At 44.5% G+C, this 26,660-nt stretch overlaps 1 protein-coding gene and 2 long non-coding RNA genes across 6 annotated transcripts; all 3 read right to left on the minus strand.

Annotated features, from left to right (window-relative positions):
- Positions 1 to 993: 993 nt before the first annotated feature.
- LOC100842058 lies at positions 994 to 7,020 on the minus strand. The gene is made up of 6 exons (XR_002960531.1): positions 6,842 to 7,020; positions 6,386 to 6,484; positions 4,449 to 4,485; positions 2,829 to 2,965; positions 1,646 to 2,758; positions 994 to 1,440 (listed from the first exon to the last, which is right to left on the minus strand). It is a non-coding gene; the product is annotated as an uncharacterized LOC100842058 (long non-coding RNA).
- Positions 7,021 to 15,418: 8,398 nt separating this feature from the next.
- Positions 15,419 to 18,248, minus strand: LOC104584469. 3 transcript variants are annotated; one of them, XR_002965947.1, is made up of 3 exons: positions 17,602 to 18,248; positions 17,077 to 17,161; positions 15,419 to 15,822 (listed from the first exon to the last, which is right to left on the minus strand). It is a non-coding gene; the product is annotated as an uncharacterized LOC104584469 (long non-coding RNA). The 3 variants fall into 3 exon arrangements; XR_002965948.1 differs by having other exon boundaries at positions 15,419 to 15,828; XR_732176.2 differs by lacking the exon at positions 15,419 to 15,822 and having other exon boundaries at positions 16,337 to 17,161.
- A 1,945-nt stretch (positions 18,249 to 20,193) lies between these two features.
- LOC100845933 (GTPase Der) lies at positions 20,194 to 24,994 on the minus strand. Of its 2 annotated transcripts, none has more exons than XM_010239200.3 (11): positions 24,611 to 24,994; positions 23,654 to 23,712; positions 23,457 to 23,540; positions 23,048 to 23,341; positions 22,566 to 22,705; positions 22,007 to 22,094; positions 21,727 to 21,927; positions 21,374 to 21,535; positions 21,073 to 21,266; positions 20,722 to 20,872; positions 20,194 to 20,608 (listed from the first exon to the last, which is right to left on the minus strand). In XM_010239200.3, exons 1-11 carry the CDS (start codon positions 24,963 to 24,965, stop codon positions 20,390 to 20,392), a joined length of 1,947 nt encoding a protein of 648 aa, XP_010237502.1. In that variant the 5' UTR covers positions 24,966 to 24,994; the 3' UTR covers positions 20,194 to 20,389. The 2 variants fall into 2 exon arrangements, with proteins under 2 accessions (XP_010237502.1, XP_010237503.1); XM_010239201.3 differs by having other exon boundaries at positions 21,727 to 21,918; positions 24,611 to 24,991.
- Between the last annotated feature and the right edge of the window lie 1,666 nt (positions 24,995 to 26,660).

Below are 26,660 nucleotides of genomic sequence, written 5' to 3' on the forward strand. Positions count from 1 at the left end.
CGTTCCATATCACCTTTCGCGACTCCAAAAAAGACCGTCCATTCGATTATCCAACACTGATGTTCTTCATCAGTAACGGTCGCGCCGGACTCGTTACTGATGTGCCATTGCATATAGGCCGTTTTGTAGTAGTGTGTCGTCGCGTCGCTTGTTGGGGAAGGAAGTTTCCTCGAGGTTGGGGAGGGGGGGGCACCTTGGCCTCGCTCCCGCTGATGACAACGCCCACAAGGAGAAGGTGGATGCCCGGCGGCAACCAGGTGGGGCGTCATGGTGCGCCTCTTTGGATGGCCACCAAGGGATGCGCGGCATGGTACCGTAGGGGCAGGAGCGTGCGGCGTAGGCGATGTTGACAGGAGATGGGGAGGGAAATAGGGTGGGATCTAGGTTGCGAGAGAGAGGATGGGAAGACGACGGCGGGTGAGCGAGAGAGGAGGGACTCAATAGGGTTAGATTTAGGATTGATCTGTTATATATATGCTAGGGTGTGGGTTAGTGTTAGGCCTCAAATTTGTTGGGCCTTCCCTTTTCTTCATTAAACTCCATAGTAGTTTTAATTATCTCTAAAAATAATTGGGCCTAAAACCGCACCAATTGACCCGCATGTAAAGGGCAAAAGAGGAATGAAAAATTATATATTTTTTTACACACAATAGGAAATATATTTTTAATAAGATAGGAGATATTTCTATTTTTCTCTTGAAGGAGAAGAAAGGACTGTCCGAAAAATCTCTAACTTGCCTACAGGCATGTGATAGAATTTTCCAAAAAATATCATATTAAATTAGCAAAGTAGGAATGTGTGGAATATCCATACGAAGTGTTGAAAATATGAAAGACATTTCTATGCAGACCAAAAAGTCAAAAACCGGGGGGGGGGGGGGGGGGGGGACGAGGGGAATCAGGGTCGGATTCCGGAACAGGATCCGATCCCAATTAAGTCCGTGATCTAAGGCTCCCTGTCCTCCGGTTCAACGACATAACTGCCATTGTCACTGATGAAAAGCTCGAGCTCACCCAAGAATATTTTGAAGGCATATATCCCCCTGTAGATATTGCCGTCTCAACCTTGATGAAATTGAGATCCCCTCGGTGCCTGCTTTTCATGCCAATGCTCTGGAAGCTCCTTTTTCCCATGACGGAGTAAAGAATGCTATTTCGGTGATGCCTTCTGGTCGTGCCCCAGGACCAAACAGCTTCTCCAGGCTTTTGTTTAAACTATGTTGGGAGGTCATTGCTGAAGATGTCTTGGCGGCCCTGAACCTTCTTCACCAAGGAAATTTTCAGAATTTCAGGCGACTTAATGGTTCCATGCTAATTCTGCTCCCTACGAAAGAGAACCCCCCTTGACACTTAGGAATTTTGACCGATCAGCTTGATCCACGGGTTCTCCAAGATCTTCGACAAGATTCTTGCCTTGCGTCTATCCCCGCAGCTCCCCTCCTTAATATAGAGTCATAGATGTTAGTAGAATTTTCTATAAAATTGGTCAAATTTTAAGACTTTGACTTAGGACAAAGGTAAAACATCTTACATTTAGGAACGGACGGAGTACCAATTGTACTTAAAGTTTACAAGCATACAAAAACAGTAATAATCCTACTGAAATTTGTACCAAAAAGAGTACCAAGAGTGGTCGCAAGCTCACCATTGTGTGGCTGAAGACAAGTATCCGTGGCACCGAGGAAGGGCAGCTGGAGAGGATGCCGCCAGAACGAGCCACCACGACGAGGGGAGAGAGGGGAGTGAGAGCAGCCTGAGTAACCAAAACAGAGGAAGGGCAGCAGTATGCACAATAGGATAGACAGCAGTATTGTTATTGTTTCAGTTTCACTACTACTGTGCTACAGCTACAGGTGAACGTGCAGCTGCAGTAGGCCTCCTACAAATGTGAAAACACATCCAATGAAGTTTCCCCCCAATAACAAAAAGCTTCAGGTCATCTTTTACCTTCTGTACACGGACAGATAAAATCTAAAAGGTAAAATGTAAATACCTACCTTCCATTCAACTACTTTTTCTTACCTGGATGATAAAAAGTAATCTAAGACGTGCATCATAAGCACACAAAAAAAGAGGTGTCAACCACTGCTAGACTTTATCTACATGATAAAAAGTAAAAAAAAAAACATAAATCTCATTGTAATATACTCCCTCCGTCCAGCAAAGGATGTCTCAACTTTGACCAAATTTGAATGCATCTATACACTAAGTCATGTCTAGATACATCCAAATTTTGACAAACTTGAGACATCCTTTGTTGGACGGAGGGAGTACCTGTTATAATATCTAAGTTGGGTCACTCTTGTGTAGGTACCAAAAAATTGCACCACATTCCTGAGCATGTTTCATAAACTCAAATTTTGGATTATCTGCACCAGGAAAACATTGAAAGAAATAGGTACAGCATTATTTTTTTAGTTCAAGGCACAATATATACAACATTGTAGAATGAGCTTTTGCTTATTGCACAGCGTATCAAAATATCAGCTTAAGTTAGCAAGAGCAATATATCAGCTGTTCAATGTAAGTGTTCAAAAAGTATAGCTCAATATCAATTGGTGATCAGCAGATGTCAAGACTAAAGAGTAAATGGAACATCAAAATTCTTTTAAACTAATTATGCACAAAGATCACTTTTCAGAGACAAATTGTACAATCCGGTCTTATATGGGCTGGACCCTAGGGCTTCCAAAAGTCAAGAAGTGGAACAGGACGTGTGTTCACGCTAACAGCTCCTGGCCTAGTCATATCTGCGGCCCTGTAGTAGAATAAAATATTTGGTATTGCAGGTTATAACCATGGGGATATTTAAATCAGATGAGACCCACCTGAGGTCATGCTCTCCTTGAAGTAGAAATGGAGCTAGTAGTTAGTGCTCTCCTTAGCATTGGAGCTAGTAGTTTGCTAAGGCCACAAAAAAAAATGAACAGAGGGAAGTGCATTTTTCAAGATGGTCCAAATTGCACTGCAGCAAATAAAATATTAGACAGGAAACATGTTACACGAGAAAAGAAGCAAAACAGAGTGGATTCAGAAGCAGGTGCGTTGATAACCAAACAAGGAAGTCTGAACTTTATATTCGGCAGCAGGCAGCACAACTTTCTGATAACACTCATCCATTTCAGATTTAATGTGCAAAAACACCAAGTGGAAAAAAAAAGTTATATTCTTGAGCAACATGCTAAACCATATGTTGGATTGTTGCTCATAAAAAAAGAATAAGCTCGGACATTTAATGTACAAAAACATCCTGTCTTATTCTATAACAGGTAGGCAGAGATTGATCCTGCCCAATATCTATAATATATTACTTTCAGCAGCAGCTATCAATCATACCAAAACAGATGGATAGGAGGTAACATACTGAAAGTGGACTAAAACCTCATGAATGTGGATTCCATTGTTTAAAGAAGAAAGTAGAAATTACGGAATAAATAATGGGGCACAACAATTAACTGAACTTGGAAAATAGTTGGCACCCAAACCAAAAAGGCCATGTTCATGTTCTCTAGCATTTCATTTTGAATGAGATACAAATATCTAATACAGGGGCATCAGAGAGAGAGAGAGAGAGAGAGGGAGGGAGGGAGGGAGGGAGGGGGAGGGGGAGGGGGAGGGGGAGAGAGAGCAAGAGAGAGAGAGAGAGAGGAATCTTCCACGGCCAGTGCAAGGGGTTGTGAGGAGGACAATCCTACTAGTCCATGGTTGATGGAGAGCAGATGGTTGCCAAGCTTGGCACCCGGGGAACTGTGGTTCTCACCGCTTGTTCACGGCCAATCGGCCATGACCACCCCCCGCCCCCAAGTCGCCATCCGACCCATTACCCAAGGCAGAGGTGCCTCCATCATGCATGGCCCGCCATCGGATAAGCTGCCACCCGGGTGATACCCCGGATGAAGGCGACGAACCGTCAAGCACGGACGAAGGTGGCAGGGACTGACGTAGAGATAGAAGAGGAAAACAGGTGACTATGTCATTTAAATTAATCAATAGAGTACAGATCATCCTCTTTATTATCTTAACCTTTCTTAACTCATATTTTTGCGTACGCAGGTCATACAGAGTTTCAGACTCAACAGATTTCTTGATTAGCATGCTTGTTTTGCATGAACACATTTAGGAAGGAGGGCAACAATTTAGTTACAGATTAAGAAATTGACCACTGCAATAAAACATTTATATTTTAATAGAGTAAATGGTTCATCCAGAAGATTAAGGAGCTATTTCAATGCTACTGTATATAAATCAAGTGATCAATCAATATCGGTATGGAAACACAATCATGAAAAAAAGGAACAGAAGACATTTATCTAATTGATGTCAAAATAAAAAAACTATGCAGCAATAAGCTATGCCCAGAGTATGAGCACCTCGTGGTGAGTATATGCTGACTGCTTAGGCTAAGATGAATCAAAATCAGAGATATCAGGTTTATCTTTGCTGCTAACCTGTCAGTTCCATCTTGGATTTCCTTTAGCGCAAAAGCTGAAAAAACAAACATCAGCAACATGTATGTAATAACTATTTGTCAGAAACTTACGTAACAGTCATTTCCATGTACTGAAAATACTGAATCCGCCATTTTTTCAACAATATTATGTCTGCTACTTTTTTATACATGTTGCAATACGCACAACGGCACAATATTCTGCCATGTTTTCAATAATGACGGGTCCCCTATTTGAACTCACACCACTAACATGGGGACAGGAAACTGGTCGATGCCATCAGTGCTGGTGAAATAAAAATCGGCTCCCTGATGGCAGTATGCTAACCATGTAAGGAAGTTGATCAATTGTATAATTCAGTCTGAGCTACAACCATAGAGTAGATAATCTTTACAAAGCTTTATCTAGGTGTATGAAAATTACAATGCAGCGCTGTCTGTTTGGCAACTTCAGACCACAAGTATTCAGAGATGAAATTTACAGCATGGTACTGTTTATTGCGTCTTTGATTGAAGATGGATGCATAAAGTTTGATTAAATATCAATACTTTGCATAAAGTAAAAGTAAACAGAACAATGTAATCATTCATCGGATAACCTGAAAGGATCTGCTAACATGAAAGGATCGTTCCTCCAACCATGATTGCAAACCTTTTGGCTGCTGACTGTACTCCTATTCCTTAAGCAATAAGATTCCGGTCATCTTCGCCAAAACAAAAACATGAAAGTATCGTTTTTCTTATATAAAATGAGGACATAGCAATGGTCAAGGCATCTATCAACGTACTTCTATTTACATTTTACTCTAAGCATCCCAGTTGCTGGTCCACTGGTCTATCTGCCCTTCCATTCCTCCTACACTGACATGCAGAGCCAGTTGGCCAGAGGAGCAGCCCCAGCTCGTTCGTTCATGCAGAGCCCTGTCATGCTCGCCCCAACTCGCTCATAACAGCTAACACCAACACCATCCTCCCCAAACCTTCCTTGAGGTCCTTCCAGTTTATTTTTCACTCTTATAAAGATTTGAGTTGGTGGTGGTTGGTGGTCTGTTCAACCACACCTACATACCTCTTAAGTTGCCAAGAAATTAGTACCACAATTATCATACATTTTTCATGTAGTACACATATGTATCACGATCTTTCAATAGTTGATTCGGTTGATGTTTATTTTGAGATAATTTTTTATTTTGCACAAAGTTAGGGACGATGATGACACGACCACTTAAACAACCCATGCAATATAAAAGACTTCCGTAGCAATGCACGGACATTAATCTAGTTTGTACTACAATCACAATGTCCTCCTCCGTGTTTCCTGCAGCCCCTGCTAAAGTGCTAATACCTACTCGGCCGCTGCCCGCTTCCCACATGGCTGATTGCCACCAAGGAACATCCCCGCCGATTTGGATGGAGGAAAAAGGGGCCTGCTGAGCTACTGATATGCATCACACCTTGTCCCTCTTTCATTAGTGCTGCAGCCAGAGGTCTGCAGACCACAGGGCTCTATTTTATCTGCGGACCACATTGCTCTATTTACACAACATTACCAGCAATCCTATTTGCATTATCAAGCACCACAGACTCATCCAATTGCGACATTTCATTATTTTTACACAGCTACTTACAACATTTGAGTAAAGTTGTGTTCATTAGGGAAATTTGCGACATGGCCGATCAATAAAGTTATGGGTATTGGTCATATTAGTTTCAGGACTGCAAGACAGTAGAATTTGCAGTTTTTGCAGAAGAGTTGGTTCCCTGAGAGAGAAGGGCAATGGAGAGAAGCAAAGGTACCTAGTCACATTTACATTTGGAATCAAGACACAATCAGCACTGACCACCAAGTCATACTATTTATAAAATAGTAAAGAAAAGCAGCAGCAATATTTTCCTTCAAATAAAATAAAAAACTAAGCAGCACCAGGGTATGCATACCTTGCAGACAGTATCGCTAACATGAAATGGAAACAGAGATACTTGCTTTCTTCCTCATGAACCTGTCAGTTCCATCTTGAATTTCCTTCGGCAATAAAGCTGCAGAAATAAAATATCAGCAGCTGTTTGTAATAACTATATCTGTCAGGCAACCTAAACTACATTCATTTCTAACTTCTAAGTACTGAAAAATACTGAAACCATTTCTTCATTGCAGCCAATCCTCTCTCTTTTAAAAAAACCCGGCATATACGCTATTCTTTTATGCATGTTGCAACATGCACAGTAGTTTGACCACAAACATGTCATATTTGAAACTGAAGCCATTATAACCTAACCCAATACCACCTGTATTGGTCAAATAAAAATCATCTTGATCCTCCCAAGCCCTAGAAGTGGTGCCAACAGCAGCATCAACACCAAAAAAGGATTGATTCCTAATGGCAGTATACTAACCATTTAAGGAAGTTGATAAATCGTGCGATGCAATCTGAGTTGTCCCTATGGAGTCGTGGATCTTGGTGAAACTTTAGCTAGCAGGTGTATGAAAATTATGATGTGCTTCTTTCTGTTTGGGGCCTTGAGCGAATACATATAACATATGGATTGAATGTTAGTATTTACAATGTACTTATGTCCTTACTATAAGCATTCCAGTTGCTGGTCCACTGGAAGTCTGTCCCCTGTGTTCCTCCTATACTCACACGTGGGGCCAATTGGCCAGCAGGAGCCCCCAGCCCCAAACTTGGTCGCTCGGCTCTTGATCCACATCCACTCGTTGCCTCCCGTCATCATCCTCAGGTTCAGCCTAACAAACATGGGCTCGCCACTTTGTGTTGAATAATCATCGAAATGGGAATAGCAGCTCGGGTTGTTCAGAAATTTCCTTACTGTGCTGGAGAAACAGGCAATTCGACGGAAACGGCAACCGCGACTCCGCCATGTCCCAACCCACACCCGTCGCCTCGAGCTCCAATCGGAGAAGCGGAGCCAGTTTAGGGCAGAAAAAATTGTGCCAGTAACGGAGATGATCGGCAGTTGGCGACGTACCTCGGTGTCTAATGCCGAAAATCGACCGGGATGGACGGTCAGAAAAGGCGCCGCGCTGCTCGCCGGAGGCGGCCATGGACCCGAGGGATGAGTTATTGAGTTGGAGACGAACGGTCTTCTTTTCCCTTCTTTTTTTTTCTATTGAGAACCCATGGCCGGAGACGAGAGATAGTCTGGACTCTGGCGAGGAGAGGAGGCGATGAGTTGGGCTTGGCCCAGTTAGCGCTTGGCCCATATATATGCACCCGGACCTGGGCTCAATTGTCCACGGAACGCTTGTGCAGCCGCCGCCACCACAAGTCGAGATCTAGGGTTTAGGTCGAGAGCAACCAAAAGGAGGGGAAGGAAGGAAGGAGGCGAATCAGGCGATGTCGGGTGCGGTGGCGAGTCACTCCGACGTGACCGAGCCGCCCACGGAGACAGTGTTGGGCAGGGTTGATGTGGCGGCGCTGGACCGGGAGGCCGCGGCGGCGGCGTACGCGAGGTGCTGGGAGGCGGCGGCCAAGAGCCAGTCCCCTGAGATGAGGGCGGCAGCGGCGCGCTACTTCGCCAGGGAAGCCGAGAGGAAGGCGAAACCCCCTGTGCAGAGGAGGAAGGAGCGGCTGAGCGAGGAGGACGTGGAAGCCCTGCTTGCCAGTTGGAGGAGGCCGCGCCCCGCCCTCTGCGCATCGACCACGAGTTCATCGACGGGCTCACGCACCGGACCCCCGAGGAGCGCGAGGAGATCCGGGCCGCCGCCACCATGGCCGTGCTGACAACCAAGGAGAACCGCGACCGAGTGGATGACCTCGTCAGGATGTACTATGAAAAGGGGTATGTGGAGTTGGAGGTCGACGACGAGGTCGAGGAGGACAACTACACCAAGATGCTGGGTGAAGCCTTGGCGCCGACGACTCATCTCTAGACTGTCGCGTCGATCTCAGAACGCAGGGAATGCTGGCTGGTCTGGAACTTCAGTTATAATTATTACTATTAGCTAATCATCACTCTGTGCTCAACTATTATGTTTCGATCGACTTAAATCATTAGACATGGCCTGTGATTTATCTTATCTATATATATGTGGATAATATTTATATCATGGATGTCCTGACTGATCTATCTATGTTGACTCGCATTTGATATATGGGGGAAACTATGTTTGTGCATATGCATATATGCATCTCGTTGCTTCTTACCATGTGATCAATCATCCAGTACTGTGGTAGTGTGGTTTTTACATTGCTCACTTTTTTGTTTTATATGTACTCCACTGATTACTCACGATGCTTATTCTAGGTGAATGTATTCTTTTGTGTGGTTTGAACAGTAGGTCCAGTCGGAAGTTCGCGAATTCGAGAAAAATGATTCCAAATACTTGTTTAAACCATGTGGTGTTGTTATGTTGATAAACTTTGCATTGCAGCGTCCCTTGGTGTATGTCAAATGAACAGCTTACTGTTTACAGTTTATACCAATTGAAACAAATCATGCTGGTTGATATACAGTAGTTAGTCAGGCAGAATCCTCTGAAATCCAAGTTTGCGATGCGAAAATGTTAACCTATCATGTCAATTTAAAAAGACTGAAGTTCTAATTAAAATCGAGCCCTATCTGCTTGATGTAGCATCCATAGGTCGGACTAAAGCGAATTTGTTGCCTGGCATAATGGTATGTACTTGTCTATCAACTCTTTTTTGTTTGAAACTGAATCAACTACTCCAACACAGTAAAAAAAAAACTGAAGTATTTTTTTTGAAACTAGCATATCCAGTTGCTGAAATTGATTCACTTCATGGGACACAGTTTCAGTTCATTTGTGGACTTGCATATATTCTCCAACACAGTAAATTCTGCACATTTACTACTATCGAGACCAATCATTCAGGGAAATAAAGCCTGAAATCTCTTGATAAGCAAACAGGAATATTACATGGTAGATTCCAAAGTATTACTTGCACATCTTAAATCAGGAGGAAAAAGAACAAAGATATGAATTGCTGCTGCTGCTTCTTCTTCTTAAGATAAATTATTGCTTTAACAGTTAAACCGTGACAGGCCAATCACTCACTAATTCGAAAACAGTCTTGGTATGATTACAGAAGAATGTCAAATAAAAGACATACGAGTTTCGAGTGAGCTGCAGCACTGCGAAGGAAAATTGGTGTTCTTCAAACTTGCAGAACATTTTTCATCTTACCATCGTCCTTTCTTCATTTTACCTTCAGTAGCTCAACAATAAACACAAGATAGTTGAGTTTGGCCGTATCATCACGGCATTCTGGTTTCTGTAGCTACAAACATGGCTACAAAGAAGGTAAAAATCATCAGAACTGAAACCAGCGCGCACTCGTGTATGCATGCCAACAGCAAAAATGGCCATTCCCATAATCCCATTGTCAAACCACAGCTGCATGCTCGCAAGTGCTCTAACCGCAGGATTCTGTGCAGTTCATCCTAGTTGCAGCCAGGGAGGAGAATCGTCTGATGTTCGTTACCTGCTGTTGTGGTGACTGACACATGGGGCCGGCCCGCACGTCAGCCACCACCACAGCATCAGCCACACGCGCGCTTAATCAGTTATTCCGGCCGGTTCTTCTTTTTTTTTGAGGGGGACAATTCCCGGCTCTTCTGTATTGTCCATAACAACCTGCGGTGAACCAGAATTTGAAGCGTAAAATTTGAATTTTCTTTGATTTTTGATGCAGTGTGATGATGTGTGTACTAGTTTATAGCTAACCCCCTCTCGCGTCTCGAAAATTCGCCCAGGAGACAAGTATCAGGGTTTTTTTATGGGCTTGGACTAATCGATACTGTCCATGCTGCCAAATGAAGGGTAGAGTGGATCTGACAATAAAACTCTGGGCCGATAAAAAACACTGGTATTCTTAAAATTCCCAGACTGCCAAACGAGGCCCCAAAGGAACCTTTTTGTTTAGAGTATTACCCCGGTCATGGTGCAATAATCTTAAGTACTTCCCATTATAAGTGGGCGGCGCATGCGGCTTTTCAAAACCTTTGAGGTTAATTCAGATTGTGCAAGCATAGTATTCTACAATTTTGTCGACGAATACGTGAAAAGTTATCAAGATGCGAAGGATTGATCAAGAGAAGATTACTTCGAAGGACTACAATTAATAAAACTTTTAGTTTTGTTGAGTTTCTTTGTTCGTGTATTGATCTTTTGTACTTTGTCTCTTGAATCAATAATAAAGCCATATTGGTGCTTAAAAAAAACCTTTTTGTTTAAAAAGATCAAAGATGCTGAAAGGAACTACGACTATTAATTGGAATCGGGTAACCGGTCTACTAGGACTCTGAACCGACCTGATGCGCGAAAAACTGGAGTTGGAGTCCTGAGTCGATCGGTTCAGGCGATCCACTATAAATATGCCTGGCCTCGATCCTCTAGGCAAGCCAAACCCAACACGTCCTGCCATCGAGATCCATCGAGCGGCTCCTGAAAACAAGGATCTAGAGATCGATGGGGGCGTCGTTGGAGGAGCCGGCGACCACAGATGAGCCAACAAAGAACACCAGGGTAGATACGGTGGGGCTGGACCTGGAGGCCGTGGCGGCGGTGTACGCGAGGTGCTGGGAGTCGGCGGCCAAGAGCAAGTCCCCAGCCGTGAGGGCGGCAGCGGCGCGCCACTTCGCCAGGAAGGCGGCGAATCCCCCGGCCGCGGCGGCGACGACGACGAGGTCGAGGAAGAAGGAGCGGCTGAGCAATGAGGCCTTGGAAGCCCTGCTGGCCAGCTACATGAAGCCGCGCCCCCCGCTGCGCATCGACCACGACTTCATCGACGGGCTCAAGCACTGGACGACCCCCGAGGAGCGCGAGGAGATCCGGGCCGCCGCCACCATTGCCGTGCTGAGAACCCAGGTCAACCGCGACCGGGAGGATCACCTCGTCAGGATGTACCGTGAGAAGGGGTACGTCGAGGTCGAGGTCGACCAAGAGGCCGACAGCTACACCATGGCGATGCGTGAAGCCTTGTATGGCGCCCACTGCATCGATCTGATCTAGATACTAACTCGATCGATCTTGCTTGGAAAACATGCAATGTTTGTGTGCATCTACTAGCTAGTATATATGCATCTTGTTGCTTTCTAGTTTCTACCACCTCCTTTTCTAAATATATAGCAAGTCCTAGTTTTGTTTTAAGTCAAATTTGATAAAGTTTATATTTATGTAAAAAAATATATATTAACATTAGTATATATATTATCTCTTTTTGACAAATATTCACCACACGCTTGCTCCCTCACACTTCCCCACTCCTTTATTCCTCTCCCGGTCTCCCCACGCCCCCCTCCCCCCTCCGACCCGCCCCACCAACTCCCTCTCTCCCCCAACCCTCACTGGAAAATAATCCTAAGAGACCCGGTCTCTCTCTCAGCCGAAAGACCACGCTCACTATAATTTTATCGTAATTATTGTTTTCCTTTTCTGTCTCTTGATACTTTGAGAGCTAATCTAGCCACGTGTCATATGATGCACAGGGTCTTTGGAGAGACCAGGTCTCTTAGGATTTTTTTTTCCCCCACCCCCCTCTACTCATACCCCTCTCTCTCTTTTTCCTCCGACAGTCCTGTTGCGAACCGACGCAGGGTACTCCACAATGAGTTTTTTTCTACAAATTAAAATAAAAAGCTAAAAATAAAAAAACTCGGAAACAAATCTTCGAACAATTTAAAGCCTGAAAGTTAAAAGATCGAGATCAAAAGGTACAAAAGGGCGAGAAAGTGGCTTTCAATTTAGCAGCAAATGAAATGGGTTTGAGTTGACACGTGCCACTGGGCCATATCTGTCTGAAATCATATCATAATGCTTAATCTGTCAAATTAGGGTTTTCTGTGAAGGTCTTCCTTGAAAGTTGTGGTTCCTTGAAATAATCAACCATAACTATGGTTTTGTGAGAAACACGACGCAAAAAGTGTGCTTTCTTCAAATTTACTCTTTCGTACCAGATACAAATCAACCAAGCAAGAAACTTGCGAAGAACACCCTGGTCATCCAAGCGAAGAAAACATCACCGCCACAACCCGCATGGATGTTCTTCGCACTTGCACTGTCTGCGATATGGAATCTAAAGATGGATTTCACGTGTCGATGGCATGCACCAAAGCCAAGGCACTCCGTGGTAGCGTTAGGTCCAGATGGACAGTGCTAGTTTGGCTTGGGTTGGGCTGGTTGGGTCCCGATGCGCGTGTTGGCCCAGTCCGATTACGAGAAGGCTTGTAGAACTCAAGAAGAAAATGAAGAAGGCTTGATCGGTAGGAATTCTCAAAAAGAAAACAATCTATGATCGGTAGGAAACAATAAGGAAGGGCGAGAAAAGAAAAGAGACCAGGCGCGATGGCTAGATGAATCGTTGTCGGACTCGGGGCTCATGCCCGATAAAGCCCCACGAACACTCGCGCCACTGCCTCCGCAACGAATCAAGATCGAGATCAATCGATCATCATCATGTGTCAAAAAGAAGAACAAGAAGATCCAGATCGCCAATTATATCAATGGAGGGCGGCGGCGCAATCTCAGAGAATCACCATCCCGGCGCCATCTCCCAGGCGGCTACGGTGGCCACTACGAAACAGGGTATATCCAAAGGCTCTGCAAATTGCCTTAAAGTAATTTGAAAAATGCCTTAAAATGTTTTTTAGGCTTATAAAAAGTGTTGGAACTAATGGGGTTGGGAAAGGTCTTTTGAGGCACTTTTTTTAATGTTTAATGCCTTTATTAAACCTTAATTAGCGTCATTAATGGAAAGAATGACTTCTAACGTAAATTAATTTTGGAGGCAGTTCTAAATGATGCCTGAGCAAAATGCCTTTAATATTCGACCATGACGTAATGCATATTTAGTACTGTAGTTGTACTAAATTAAAGACAATTATTACGGATCAGAGGGAGTACACGATTGGGGCAGGCAAAACACAAATTTCAGAAGCACAAATAATGCTTACAATCTCTCTCTCTCTCTCAATTTACCATACACACATTTATGGAATACTTTGTGTTTACTTGCTTCAATTTCAGGTTACTCTATGTTCCTGTTTACTTATTTACGGTTTTCAGGCTTTATTTCCATGAATAATCGGCCTCAACAACGGTCTAGATAATGCTGGACTGCTGGTAAATGTCCAGAACTAACTGTGTTGGAGAATATCTGTAACTGGAAGTGTGCACTGATAAACTGAAACTGTACATGCATGCCCTGTTAGGCCATAAAGTGGAAACTATGTGATCGATTTCAGCAACTGAATATGACAGTTTTCAAAAAGGACTTGAATAGACTTCTTCAGTACATAGCATTATGCTAGACACTAGGCACTAAAATTCGCTTTAGTCGAACCGATGCTACATCAAGCAGTTAGGGCTCGATTATAACATGAACTTTGGCCTTTTTCGGTTGACATGGTAGCTCGTTGTCACCAGAATCCATTGGGGCTTTACAGGTTAACATTTTCTCATTGATAACTCAGATTTCAGCAGAGGATTCCCCATGCCCGACTAATTAAGCACCGTATCTTATCAACCAGCATCATTAATCTGTTCATTTAGTATAAACTGTAAACACTGACAGTAAATTTCACAAAACTAATCCACTATCAGGACTAGGGCTTCACTTTTGCACAACTATTAATTGAAGCTCGCAACACAAAACTACTAGCTACTCTATGCGTAATCTTTTTCAGTTTACCCAAACGGACAGGAAACCCATCAACGATCGATCTGTACACACTTGACAATGATCTAGAGACCGGCTAATAAATGCTTCCGCAGGCAGGCTCTAGTTTGTGTCGTCGTCGTCGACCTCGACCTCAGCATACCCCTTCTCATGGTACATCCTGAGGAGCTCATCTTCCTGGTCCAAGTAGGCCTGGAAGTTGAGCACGTCAATGGTGTTGACGGCCATGAACTCCTCGCGCTCCTCGGGAGTCCGGTTCCTGAGGAGCCTGTCGACGAGCTCGAGGCCGAGGGGCCGCAGAGGGCGGTGGCGCGGGTCCGCAGATCCTGCCAGCAGCGTGTCGATGGCCTCCTGGGTCAGCCGCTTCTTCCTTCTCACCGCCTTCCTCCTGGCTTCCCTGGCGTAGTGGCGCGCCGTCATCTCCCTCGTCTCCGGGGACTGGCTCTTGGCCGCCACCGCCAGGCATCTCTAATACGACGTTTTGCACTGTCCAAACCCTCTCTTTGATGATACTAAATTGAACATGAGCATCACAACTGGTCCTTGTAATATCCTTTTGTGATGACTCATTTTCTCGATATCCTTGGCTACTACAAACTAGATGTCTTCGTCTTGCTCTTTCTAACACTGAACCCAACATGTCCAGCATAGATGTTGTACATCTCATAAGCCTTTTCCTCAGATTCAAAAATCATTCCAATTTTAGGTGTGATCAAATTTTGTCCAGATTTATCAACCACCTCCTGTACATATGAATTGTCAATTAAAAATGTACTATAACAATATATATATATATATATATGGTCACGCCCGCGCCTCGCGACCCCGCCCCGCGGCGTGCAGTTTTTGTGCATGTAGCGCAAGAAAATTACGTTGGCTTCTTGCATCGAGCGCACGCCCGTGCGGTCTGCATGTGACGTAATATTACGTCCATGGCTCCATGCGGATTCACACCTGGATTCCTCTTGAACCGCACGCGCACGATTGGGATTAGAGAAATGGCTGCCGTAAGAAAACAGGTTGAACATACGCCCGACATAACATTATGTTGCATGCACAGAGCTGCAGAACTAGCATGAACTATGTCCACAAGCTCTGCCTCGTAAGATACTTATATTTTCTGTGGCCCCACGAACCTTTTTCAGCCTTCATCCTAGTAGTTGTACGGTAAAAATTCTCATCAAGTGCTACCGTAAAAAAACCATCTAATTGTTGTTCATATAGGATTTTTGTGTGTTTTATCCTTACTTTTCTAACTTTGTATAAGTACAAGAAAATTTAGCACAAGAAACATAAAATTATGCGCCAAGCAAGACAAAAAAGTTATGCAGCAATTAATTTCTGTTTGCGCTTTCATAGTACAATATTTCAACGAATAGGACTATTAACGATGGAACAAAATCAGATAAACTACATGCTTTACGCTATGCGCTCTGCATGAAGGCATACATATTCTAAACAATTGCTTAAAATTTGGACAATCTATCACTAACTTCTGGAACAGTACTAGCAGCTGTAAAAAAAACAGAGCTCTGGAAAGAGAAGCTGAAGCACAAAGCATCTACGGGCTTTCCAAAATTTGCATTCGCCCACCGGCCGCCATCCATTTAGTTGTCTCGCACTAGGCCTCCATCCTCAAGTATTGCTGAAGACATCACTTACTATTTGCTCAAACAATCTTACTACCCACTCAAAGAGTCAGGAAGAACGTTGTACCTGCCACTTGAAAAAACAACATAATCAACTTATCCATAGAAGCACCTACCAGTATCATAAATTGATCTAGATCAACTAGCATTGCAACATCCGGCTAGATGTATAAGAAAAGTTGAAACTAGAGACCTCAGACTTTAACCCGAGCTTTGTCCCAAACTGAAGTTCATTATACAATAATAATCGAAACTTGTCCCGAATTGAATCCGAACCATTGTACGAAAATAACTAGACCTCCTTGTACAAAATAACGAGAGACCTCAAACTTAATTTAATCAGTCAATAAATCTAATGTCCCAAATTTCAGAACCAAAACCTGTTGTTTCCCTCAATAAACCTCATTATAAAAACTAACTAGAGACCACAAACTTAACCAATTTATAAAATCCAAGGTCCCAAATTTTAGAATCAGAACCTGATGTTCCCCAAAATAGACAACAAGCAAGCCTCCGAAGGTCGGAGCCTTCCTATGTCATTGAGACCCTTTCTCACAGTTATATACCATTGAGAATCATGAAAAATAAATTTGAAACACAGTAAGCATTGCATTCTTAATAATCTAAACTTGATCCAACATGATATTTCTCATGGCTGATACACTTAATCGCAAGACAAGTCAAAACACGAGCATACAGAAAACAAGGTCCATCGTCATCCAGCAAGCATTCAGGGGCAGCATGAACGACGTAGAAATAAACTACAACTTTGCTCTGTAGAAATCTAGAAAAACAAAATCCTTCCAGGAATGCAAAACAGGAAAATAGTGTAATGATAGCACCAGATTTCAAATTAATGCTAAAACTGAACAAGAAAGTAGTTTCAAATTTTTGCTAAAACTGAACAAGAAAGTAGTAATTCTCTTGTTCATTCTGGCACTATTGTGAACTATAGAAACTTAAAGTAGGAATAGCCTGTCCTTTAAAAAAAATGTGATTAGTCAATAAGGTAGCTCTTAATAGTTCTGATTTTAATTTCTGACAAAGTATTAAGTGATTCTTTCACACATCACTTTTTATACTCTTGCTAATCCAGAAGTGATCAGTGCGCAACACCTACATTACCTGGTAATTACTTAAATACCTGTCAAAGCTCGTTAGATTGCAACGACTTTTGAGTCTAAAATCTAAATTTGGCTACCTGTCTACTGCACTAAGACAGTGAAGAAATAATAGGTGATACAACTCACATTATCTTAATAATGCAACAAGTTCAGGTATATCATAAAATATATCTCTATAGATTGCACATTGCACATACCTAGAGCTGTACACCACAGTCCCGCAAGAGCATCTATATACTTTTTCCCATTTATATCATAAGCATAAGCACCCTGTAATGTGTTCTGCATAATGTAAAGGTAAAACATACGATCATATCCTGACAAGCCAAACCGGCTCGCTGCGCATGTGGGAGTATTTTTCTTTCATGTAAACATGTCCATGACAGTAGAAACTCCCCAGATTTGTGCGTGTATGGGAGTATGTTTCTTTCATGTAAACATGTCCATGAGCAGCAGAAGAAACTCCCCAGATTTCAAGTGTTTTGTTGTTTCTACTTGTGAGACGACGATTAGATCATGGAAAAGCAATCTTCTCAGGGCGTCGTAGAACAAATGCTAAATCAGCAAATTTATACTAACAGTGAGTGCCATAGTCAGCAGAATAATAACTACACGAATCACACAAAGGAAGTTGGCGTTAGCAAAAAAAAGTAGGAACGATGAACACATCTCTCATAGGCATTCTGCTGAACAGGTGACATACATGAACATGAGTTTCTCACCTTAACAGTAGATGAGTGCGGGCGGTCGTGCAGCTCGTCGAACACGTCGGTGAAGGGAAGATGAGGACCTGCGGCTGTGCAAATCGTTGCAAAATTAGCTAGCAGTGCAGTAAAATTAATCTCAGAAAATTAATCATGGAGCTCTTACTCGGCGGCAGGGCAGCAGCTCGGGGGGTCGGAGGTCGTGCTGCAGGTGCAGGAAGGCCCCTCGACGGTCGAGCCGTACGAAGCCGCTGCCGACCGGAGTGAAGTGGAGGGAGAGTCGGCTTCGCCGGAGGAGATTTAACCACTGGGACGAGCTTCTTCACCTGAGGAGAGAGAATCACCTGTATGCTCTTGGCCTGAGGGAGGGAGAGAGAGAAACGGCTGCTGCCGCCGATGGATATCAAGGGCTCGGGTCTGCTCCTCTGTGGACAGCCGCGCCGTCAAAATCAGAACCGAGCTCGCGGTAAGCTGCTTGTCGCCCCTTCCGTTGTCGACGAACGCAGCACAGCTGCCGCCGACCACTCGCCGCCGGAAATCCGACAGAAGCCGCTGCCGCCTACGCTCGTCCCACTCACCGCTCGCCAACGAGACCCCGAATCGACTGGAACCGCAACTATGAGTGGATGGGTGGGCACGCGAGAGTAGCTCGGGAGAAACCGTTGCCCGTCTCACGTCATAATTTATTTAAAAAATTACATCGCCTAGGGCGTCTGCCTCGGTGCCTCGGTCGAATGGCCAGGGTTGGTCCGGTTGTCCGGCTGGTTAGACCGACCAGGGTGCCTAGGGTACCTAACAGAGTTTCTATATATTCTGTCAAGTTCGTTACTTATATTTTTTTACCTCATTAGGTACTTCATTTTTCACTGATCCAACATGTTTTATTTGTTGTTCCTCTTCTCCACGATCGCCACCAACGGCATCATTCAAAGGTGGAACATGTAATCTACATCAAGAAGCGATCGGTGACTAATTGGCCGGCCGGGCCTTGATATGGTGATGATCATGATCAAGCGAGGAGCAGCAGCAGCAGTTACCTGAGGACCGACGGCGACGGAGCAGCGTGCGTGCGATCCAGCAGTAGGGGTTCCACTGACGTTGCCATGTAGGTCTTCGCCGTGCCGCCTTCGAAGTGAACTGCTGCTCGTTCACCTCCACTGACGTTGCCATGGCCGTCGCCGGGTAGGGCTTCGTCGCGCCGCCCTTCCTCCATGGCCGGTGATAGGAACTGGGAGATGAGTCGACGGAAAGGGATCGGGTCGGGATAGGCGGGCGCTACGAAGGAAACGACGCGGGAGGCGGAGCCGATCCAATCTGTGCTGCGCTCGATCAACGGCGAGGTGGTGATCCGATCTATGCTGCGCCCGATCATGAAGCTCGATCGACAGGGCAAATGATCGATGGGGCAGCGAACGCGGGTGAGCCGACGGAGGAGATCGCGAGCCGAAGTGGGCAATGGGCGAGCCACGAAGAAAATCCCTTCGTAAACGAGCCATGGCGCGCGAGAGCATCCGATCTGAAGCCTGCGGCATCGGAGGCGTGGAGCGCACAAGGGCGAAGGTGCGCCAGGCGCCCACCCAATTTTTTGCCACAAAGACGGTTCCGACGTGGACACAAAGACGCGGACTCGTCGAGCGATGCACGTGCTGATGGATCTGTCAACACGTGCATCGAGCGAGAGAGCGCCTGGGCTTCCGTGGCGTGGGCCGTATGGGCTGTAACATGTTGGGCTGGGGGGATAGGGGAGCTATGCTGGGCCTGGTTAGAGGGGCTATGGTGCCAGAAACACTCACATGGGCTAAAGAAGTACCTTGTGTCATCTAGCTGGAATGCGCAGGCCCGCCCTCCTCATCAAAAGCGAATAATGGAGGAAAAGCGGAGAGTTAGTGAGTTGGGCTGGGCAGCGAGCCCATTGCTTGGGCTGATTGGGCCCCGATGCGCGCGGGCGTCGGCATAGTCCTAGAAAAGTCCAGGCGCAGGCGGCGGCCAGGCTAGTCGTGGTCGGACTCGGGGATCCGAAGGTCTCAAATAGCCCGATAAATCCCCAGAAACACTCGCGCCACCGCCTCAAGATCGAGATCGTCAAAAAAGAAGAAGAAGATCGAGATCGATCAAGCCTTCGGTCTCGCCCTTGACAACGCTCTGCAGACTCCAGAGCCCGATCGATCCATGGAGGGCGCCACAATCCCCCATGCAGCGACAGCCGCACTCACAGTGCAGGAGGCCCTGGCCCTGATCGCCCCGGGCTTCACGTCGAGGATGATGGCGGAAGAAGGAACCAGACCCTGCGACAAGTCCAGAGAAGCCGGGACCAAGTGCATGAAGCGGCTGGAGCCGCTGGACGAGGACGACATCGACTTGCTCAAGACGATGCAGCCGGCGCGGCCCGTGCTGCCGCGGTTCCAGGCCAGGGCCGCCAGGAAGACGCAGACGCAGCTTGACCGCGACTGCATCCGGGCCGTGCAGGACATCGGGGACCTGGACTGGGACCTCCTCACGCAGTAAAGCGTCTACGGCCGCGCCTACGGCTGGGTCTGCGATTGCTACACCGACGAGGAAATCATGGCGCTATGCCGTTAGTTACTTGCTGTGTTAATCGCTCTGTATCCATGGTGTTAGTATTGACTTATATTACTATGAGATATGAATATGATCTCTAGACCGGAAAATCTGGTTGAAACCAAAGTTCAAAGCTTCAAAGCTCTATAGCCTTGTGACGGTCCTAATAACTCGCTAGTACATTTCTTCTCTTTTTCTTTCGCGACATAGAGGCATGCATTCCTTTTCTGGCATTCCTTTTCACGTGCTACGAACTGGCTCCTACGAGCGAGCCACGAGCCTCCGTGTTGTTGGACTTCCGCCGCTGCTTGTCCGCCCGCTTCCTGCTGCGCCACAGCAGCCGGATGGGCGTGCCCGGGAACCCGGCGTCAGACCGGAGCTGCTTGTGCATGTACCGCCGGTACGGCTCCGGGAAGAGCTTCGCGTCGTTCACGAAGAGCACGAACGTCGGCGGCCGGACAGCGGCCTGCAGTGAGCAGATCAAGATTTTTTTTCGTCAGCACCTAATGTGTAAACTCTAGCTACGATTGAGATTTTCTTTCTTTTTCTTTGAGAACAAGGTTATATGAGTTACTCTACCTGTGTTGTGTAGTAGACACGGCCTCTTTTGCCGCCTCTTGTCCGCGGCGGTGCTTTGAATGCTACGGCTTCTCTTACCACTTGATTAAGAATAGAGGTGCCAAGTCTTCTGGACCTTTCCTTTTCGACCAAAGAAGCGGCCGAAATAATCCTGAAAACCAAATTCATGCACCATGTTAGAGAATTGTCAGCAAATGAAAATATTCTGTATGCAATCAAAGTATGATGTATTATCAGTCAGTGAAAATGGACATATACTAAAATCTGCAAGGTTGTAGAATACAGTTAATAATAACTAAAGGAAGCATTAAGACGCTTTTGGGATTCAGAAACTAAGATAAGGGATTTTACTTTTCAACGCTGTTCCCATTGATTGCCGAGCAATAAACAATAGGTGCCCAGTCAAGTACTCGGAGCTTCTCTCTTACATCTAGTTCATAATGCGTAGTGCTCTCATTGTTCTTGTTTGGAATTGTATCCCATTTGTTCACAACAATGACACACGCCTTTCCCTCTTTCTCGATCCTTTCTGCGATTTTATAATCCTTGACACCACAAAAAAATGTTTAAAATAAAATATCAGTAAAAGAACACCTATATATCTGCATGAATTTCTTGTGTGCACGCGTGAATGGGATTGTGACATAAATACCTGCTCTGTAACGCAGGCCATCGCTTCAACAACAAGGGCAACCACATCAGACCGACGAATGGCACTAAATGCACGTTTTACTGAAAGCGTTTCAGTTGTGCTGCCAGCAGAAGCAACTGCTGCTCTTCGCCGGATGCCTGCGGTATCAATGAGTTTGAATTTCTGCAGCATTTGATTTGAAATATCAGCATATTAGTGTTGCATTGCAAATGACGTCTAATTCATATTTCTTACATATCGAATTTTAATCTTGTTATACAGATGAAGTGCATTTAAATGGATATAGTTTGGCAGTGTACTGCACTAACGAAACAGCTGTGAGATTCAAATGTTCAATAGTATTATGAACAAACCTGCCCATCCTCTGTGGTGAACTCAGTGTCAATGGCATCACGGGTGGTCCCACTAACTGGGCTTACAATAGTTCTATCTTCTCCAACCAAAGCATTTAGAATACTACTTTTCCCAACATTTGGTCTTCCAACGATGGAAATTGCAGGAACACGGTTTTCGTCTTCTTCAACATCATCCAACCCTTCTAGTCCCTGTAACACCTAATCTTTATATCAAAAAGAACTTCATGGATGTTCCCAATCATTAAGAGAAAATCTTATCTGAACAAATATTCAGTACCTCGAAATTTTTCAGTTCTGAACAGACCATGTCAAGGAGCTCTCCAGTTCCAGTGCCAGTAATAGCAGATATTGATACAGGTGTAAACCTGGCAGGAACCATGGCAATATGATCTTAGCAGCAAATCAATATAGATATGGCTGCCTGCTGCATAACTAAATAAAATACAGATCATCATGCTTTATGGTAAGAGCACAACCAAAGTGTTGAGAGACAATTCATCCTGGCAGAATAACTAACAAACATACATGAGTTTTTGAATCTTGCATGTGGAAGCATTAGGATATATACTTTATGTTATCATAGCCTATATACAGTTCAAACCAGGCTAATGTTTTGTTTGTCCTTAGTATTTTGAAGCACAATCACAAAAATGTCAGCTCTTAGTGTCAAGTTTTCAGTAATTGCTATTGTTGAAATTCCAGAACATAACGGAAAAAATCAATCCAACGCTGTTAAATGTTTTCGAAATGTGAATGAACAGAATGCTATGGTGAATGAACAGAATGCTATGTAATCACGGTGTGCCTATAGCATAAGTTTACTTTTGTAGGCTTACCCTAGTGACCAAAATTCTAATGCTTGCATTTGCCCTTTCTTTGGGGATTCACACTTGTTTACAGCAAGTATGATGCACTTGTGTGAGAAGTTCCGACGTAACCAATCAGCAATTTCTATGTCAGCTGCCACAAGACCAGCCTGAAGGAATTTGAGACCATCGTGTTGGTAAGTACAAGCTTTGGAAGTTTATAATAATAATTTAAAGCTAAGAATAGGTAGCAAAAAAGTGAGGAAACTACTGCAGCAAGTTATGCATTTCATGTCATAACTCATAAAGAACTTTCTCAAGAGAATGAATAGATAATGGCACCAAAGGAACAGATCAAGACAATGATCAAGAACGGCGCCAGAGAAACTTGAGTAATCGGGAGGTAAAAAATTAGAGTATAGAGTATTTCTAGGATTAGAAGAACTAAATGTTACCCAAGAAAATGATAAAGCAGTTGTTCAAAGTAAAAGATAGTAATTTCCTAAACCTGCCTGACCATCCACAAGGAATAGAAGTACAGTTGCTTCTTCAACAGCAGCAACAGCTTGTTTTTCAATCATTGATGGCATCCTGGCAATAGCAGCTTCTCTAGAGGCCAGAGGAATCCCATCCATACCAACAGTAGTTGTGATGGCAAGCTCTTCCATTACACCTGCTTGAGACTTTGAAAGAGTAATCACACCCCCAGTATCAATAACCATAAACTCTTGATCACCCCAGTAAGATCGTCCATACAAACGATCTCTGGTCACACCAGGTTCATCGACAACGATAGCCCTGTTGCTCTGTGAAATATCAGAATTCGATACCATATCAATTTTTTGCATTCAGATCAGAAAACATAAAGGTCTGCATTGCAGAAACTAACTGAAGTCAGGCTGGCATCAGTGAATGGCATACCCCGACAAGACGATTGAACAGTGCAGATTTACCAACATTTGGCCTGCCAATAATTGCCACCTTCGGAAGATTATTGTCTGGGATCTGAATTATGAATTGAAAAGTAGACCAAATAACTTTATTTTCCACATTACAACAACTTCTTCATTGGCATGTCAACTAGAAGGCTGATTATTAGAGCATGAAGATACACTGACATGTTTAGATGTCGATGTCTTATCCCTCATGGTTCTTCTTTTCTCCCGAACATCACCATCTGAAAAAGGTCCATTTGTAGTATATAAACAAGTGGATGAAGCAACCTTTTAAAGACAAACACTCTATTCCATCCTATACTTGGAAACAGCAGTTCTACGAGCAGTCAACAACAACCATAAACACAAAACATAACAGTGGATTGTTACAATGCTAGAAACTAAAGGCTAAACTGTCGACATGGTCTTGCTACTTACCAGCATCTAGTTTACTAGGGCCCATAATATCTTCTTATCGGTTTAAGTATAGCCAAAAGAAACTGAACTAAATGCCATGCAGTTGATATTTGATACAGTATGCAAACACCTCTCCAGTGGTCCGGTTCTTCAACTAAGCCCTACAGCACAGCAGCCAGCAAAAGTGCAAAACTAACTACCATAGTTTCCCAGTGTGTACCAGTCACATGCAAGACCTCTACATCTCAAACATGATTGTTTCAGTCTTTCTCAACTTGAACTCAGAAGAGCAATACTCCGTGCATTGAAATTTATGAATACAGGAAACCAGAAGACTAACATGCTCAACATTTAAAGATCAGCTGAACAATTGGACTGCAACCTGTCTTTGCGAACCCACCCATATGACTAACAAATTGACCCAAAATTCCTCACGGGGATGTTCCACGACACTGGATCCAAACTAGAGCTCCCGCGACACGCCCACGCAGTCAGTAGTACTCTAGAATTGCAAATTCTCAACGGTGGGGTAAAACATTGTTCCTACAGGCTTCGACGCTAGCTGTCACTGTAAATACCAAGTGAATGATTTAGCAAAGCAGAGGCACCAGTAAGTAAACTCCGGACTGGCGACCACAACCACAACACAATCCAGATTAAAATGTCCGTAGGAGACAAGTGGAGATCAAGGGAGGAACCCGGATAGATAACACAACTACTCACCGACGCGGAGCTCGCGGTCGAGGCGCGCGGCGAGGTCGGCGGCGGCGGCCCGCGCCTCCTCCTCCATCGCCTCCACGTCCATCTCCTCCCCTTCCTCCACCTCCTCCTCCTCTCTGTAATACTCCTCTTCCACCTCCCCATCCCATTCCTCCTCCCCGTCTTCGAAGTCGGATTGCTGCACAGCGGCGGCGCGGAACCGCCCGCGCGCGGGCGGAGCGAAGGAGAGGAGGAGCGGGCGGGGAGAGGAGGAGGCCCTGGAGACGAGCGGCGGGAGGCGGGAGGGGTTCGGGGTTCTGGAGGCCGGGTGGAGGAGCGGCGGCCGCGAGGAGCAGGAGGAGGTGGAGGCCATGGCCATGGCGGGCGAGCTTTGGTTGGGGGAGAGCGGGAGACGCAAGGGGATAAGGAGAGGGTTGATGCCGTTGTGACTGTTGGAGGCTGACTCGCGGGGCCCGCCGGTCAGGATGGGACTGGCGGCGGTGACTGGATGACGTGGCACGTCTAGTTGGCAGATCGACAGTGGAGTAGTTAAGAACCGTAGGATATTTTCTTTTGTGAGTTTATTATAGCCGTTGGATCATGATGCAGTTGTAATCACTTCTTTTTTTTTGTTTCGAAAGTCAATTGTCGTATATCCAACTTCACATTTGATATTCCTAAAAAAATCATAGTTGATGATGACATTTCGTAGTCTCATTTGGCTTTAAAGTAGTCTGAGGTTATGGCATTCCCTCAACTCGATCTACAAGCAAAAGATGAAAGTTTGGCGAATTATAACGTGTGTTAACAAACAACGGTTCAGTAAACCACAATTTGAGCGCAGACTATAAATTTTGAGCGGATGCATATCGGTATGCACAACGGAGCAGATGCATAGCTGGTCATCTTTTGTGTGGGCAGCGTTTGATGGTCGGTTATGATAACTGTGGTAACCGTTGGTTCAGTATGACACAAAAACGACATTTTTTGGTCTCTGTTGTTTAATGTAGCGTATTTGAGGACTAGAAATCATTGGATCATCACCATTACGATTGGGAAAGAAGTTTTTTCTAGATTGATTACATTCAAAAAGGGTCGATAGATAAATTTTGTAGGGCTCACCTACTGTGATGTAGGTGTACACTTCTGCCTCTTCTCCTCTGTACAAAGACTGCTAATTAATGGCCAATGTAATGCTGCAATGCTCGCCTGTTGTGTGCATATTGATTAATCATTTTTCTCCATCTATCTCATCTTAGTGATCATGGAAATAATTGTCTATTGTTTTCTCTTTTCTTGTTGTGGTGTGAAAAATGCATGCCAAAGCCTATGATAAGCAGACAATACAGCCACACATCATCCGAGTATAAGATTTATCTCTCAAATACAACCACACTAATCAGTAAATTATCTCTCAAATACAACCATATTAATCGTAAAGAAACCACTACTCCCTCCGTCACATATTAAGTGATTCAAATTGGTTCAAATATGGATGTATCTATGTCCAAAAACCGTCTAGATAATGTAATATTTCGTAGGAAGTAGATCCTTACTGGCATGCAACCGAACCCCTCGTGGAATTTCACATATTTACATCAATTTATTTATTCTAATAAATTAAATTGAATCTACGTGTCCTTTAATTCCGAGCTAGAAATGACAAAGGCTTCAAGCAATTCTCTCTCTCGCTCCGTTCATGCAACATGACTTTGGACTCTTCTAGAGCAGCTAGTGCTGTTGTTCCTCCACTACAAACTACTAACTAAATACTCCCACTAAATTGACTCAAATAAACTATATCAAAGTTTACTATATGAGAATGATATCAAGGTTTGTTTAATTAAGGAAGTGGTGCCGTAAAGCGCATGTCTCTAGCTTAATATTGCTAGCTTCTTCTTTCTGTCAACGTCGTTTTCACCTTTTGCACAACGGCGTACACGTCACTCCCAACTCAAAGATCGATTAACGAACCCACAAATACTATACCAGACGTCCAGACGAGAGCACACCGTTATGGGTCAGTCTATTTCATTTCGTGAGAGCATTTTTAGAGTTCCACACGTCTCATCAT

Source organism: Brachypodium distachyon, chromosome 4 (assembly GCF_000005505.3).
Source record: "Brachypodium distachyon strain Bd21 chromosome 4, Brachypodium_distachyon_v3.0, whole genome shotgun sequence".
NCBI classification, from domain to species: domain Eukaryota; kingdom Viridiplantae; phylum Streptophyta; class Magnoliopsida; order Poales; family Poaceae; genus Brachypodium; species Brachypodium distachyon.

Coding starts and splice junctions, on each gene's coding strand:
- LOC100845933 (XM_010239200.3), bottom strand. CDS start 24,965: ATGGCCATGGCCTCCACCTCCTCCTGCTCCTCGCGGCCGCCGCTCCTC. Junction 20,873..21,072: donor AATGGGAACAGCGTTGAAAA/GTAAAATCCCTT, acceptor TTTGGTTTTCAG/GATTATTTCGGCCGCTTCTT. Junction 20,609..20,721: donor GTGTCTACTACACAACACAG/GTAGAGTAACTC, acceptor TGCTCACTGCAG/GCCGCTGTCCGGCCGCCGAC.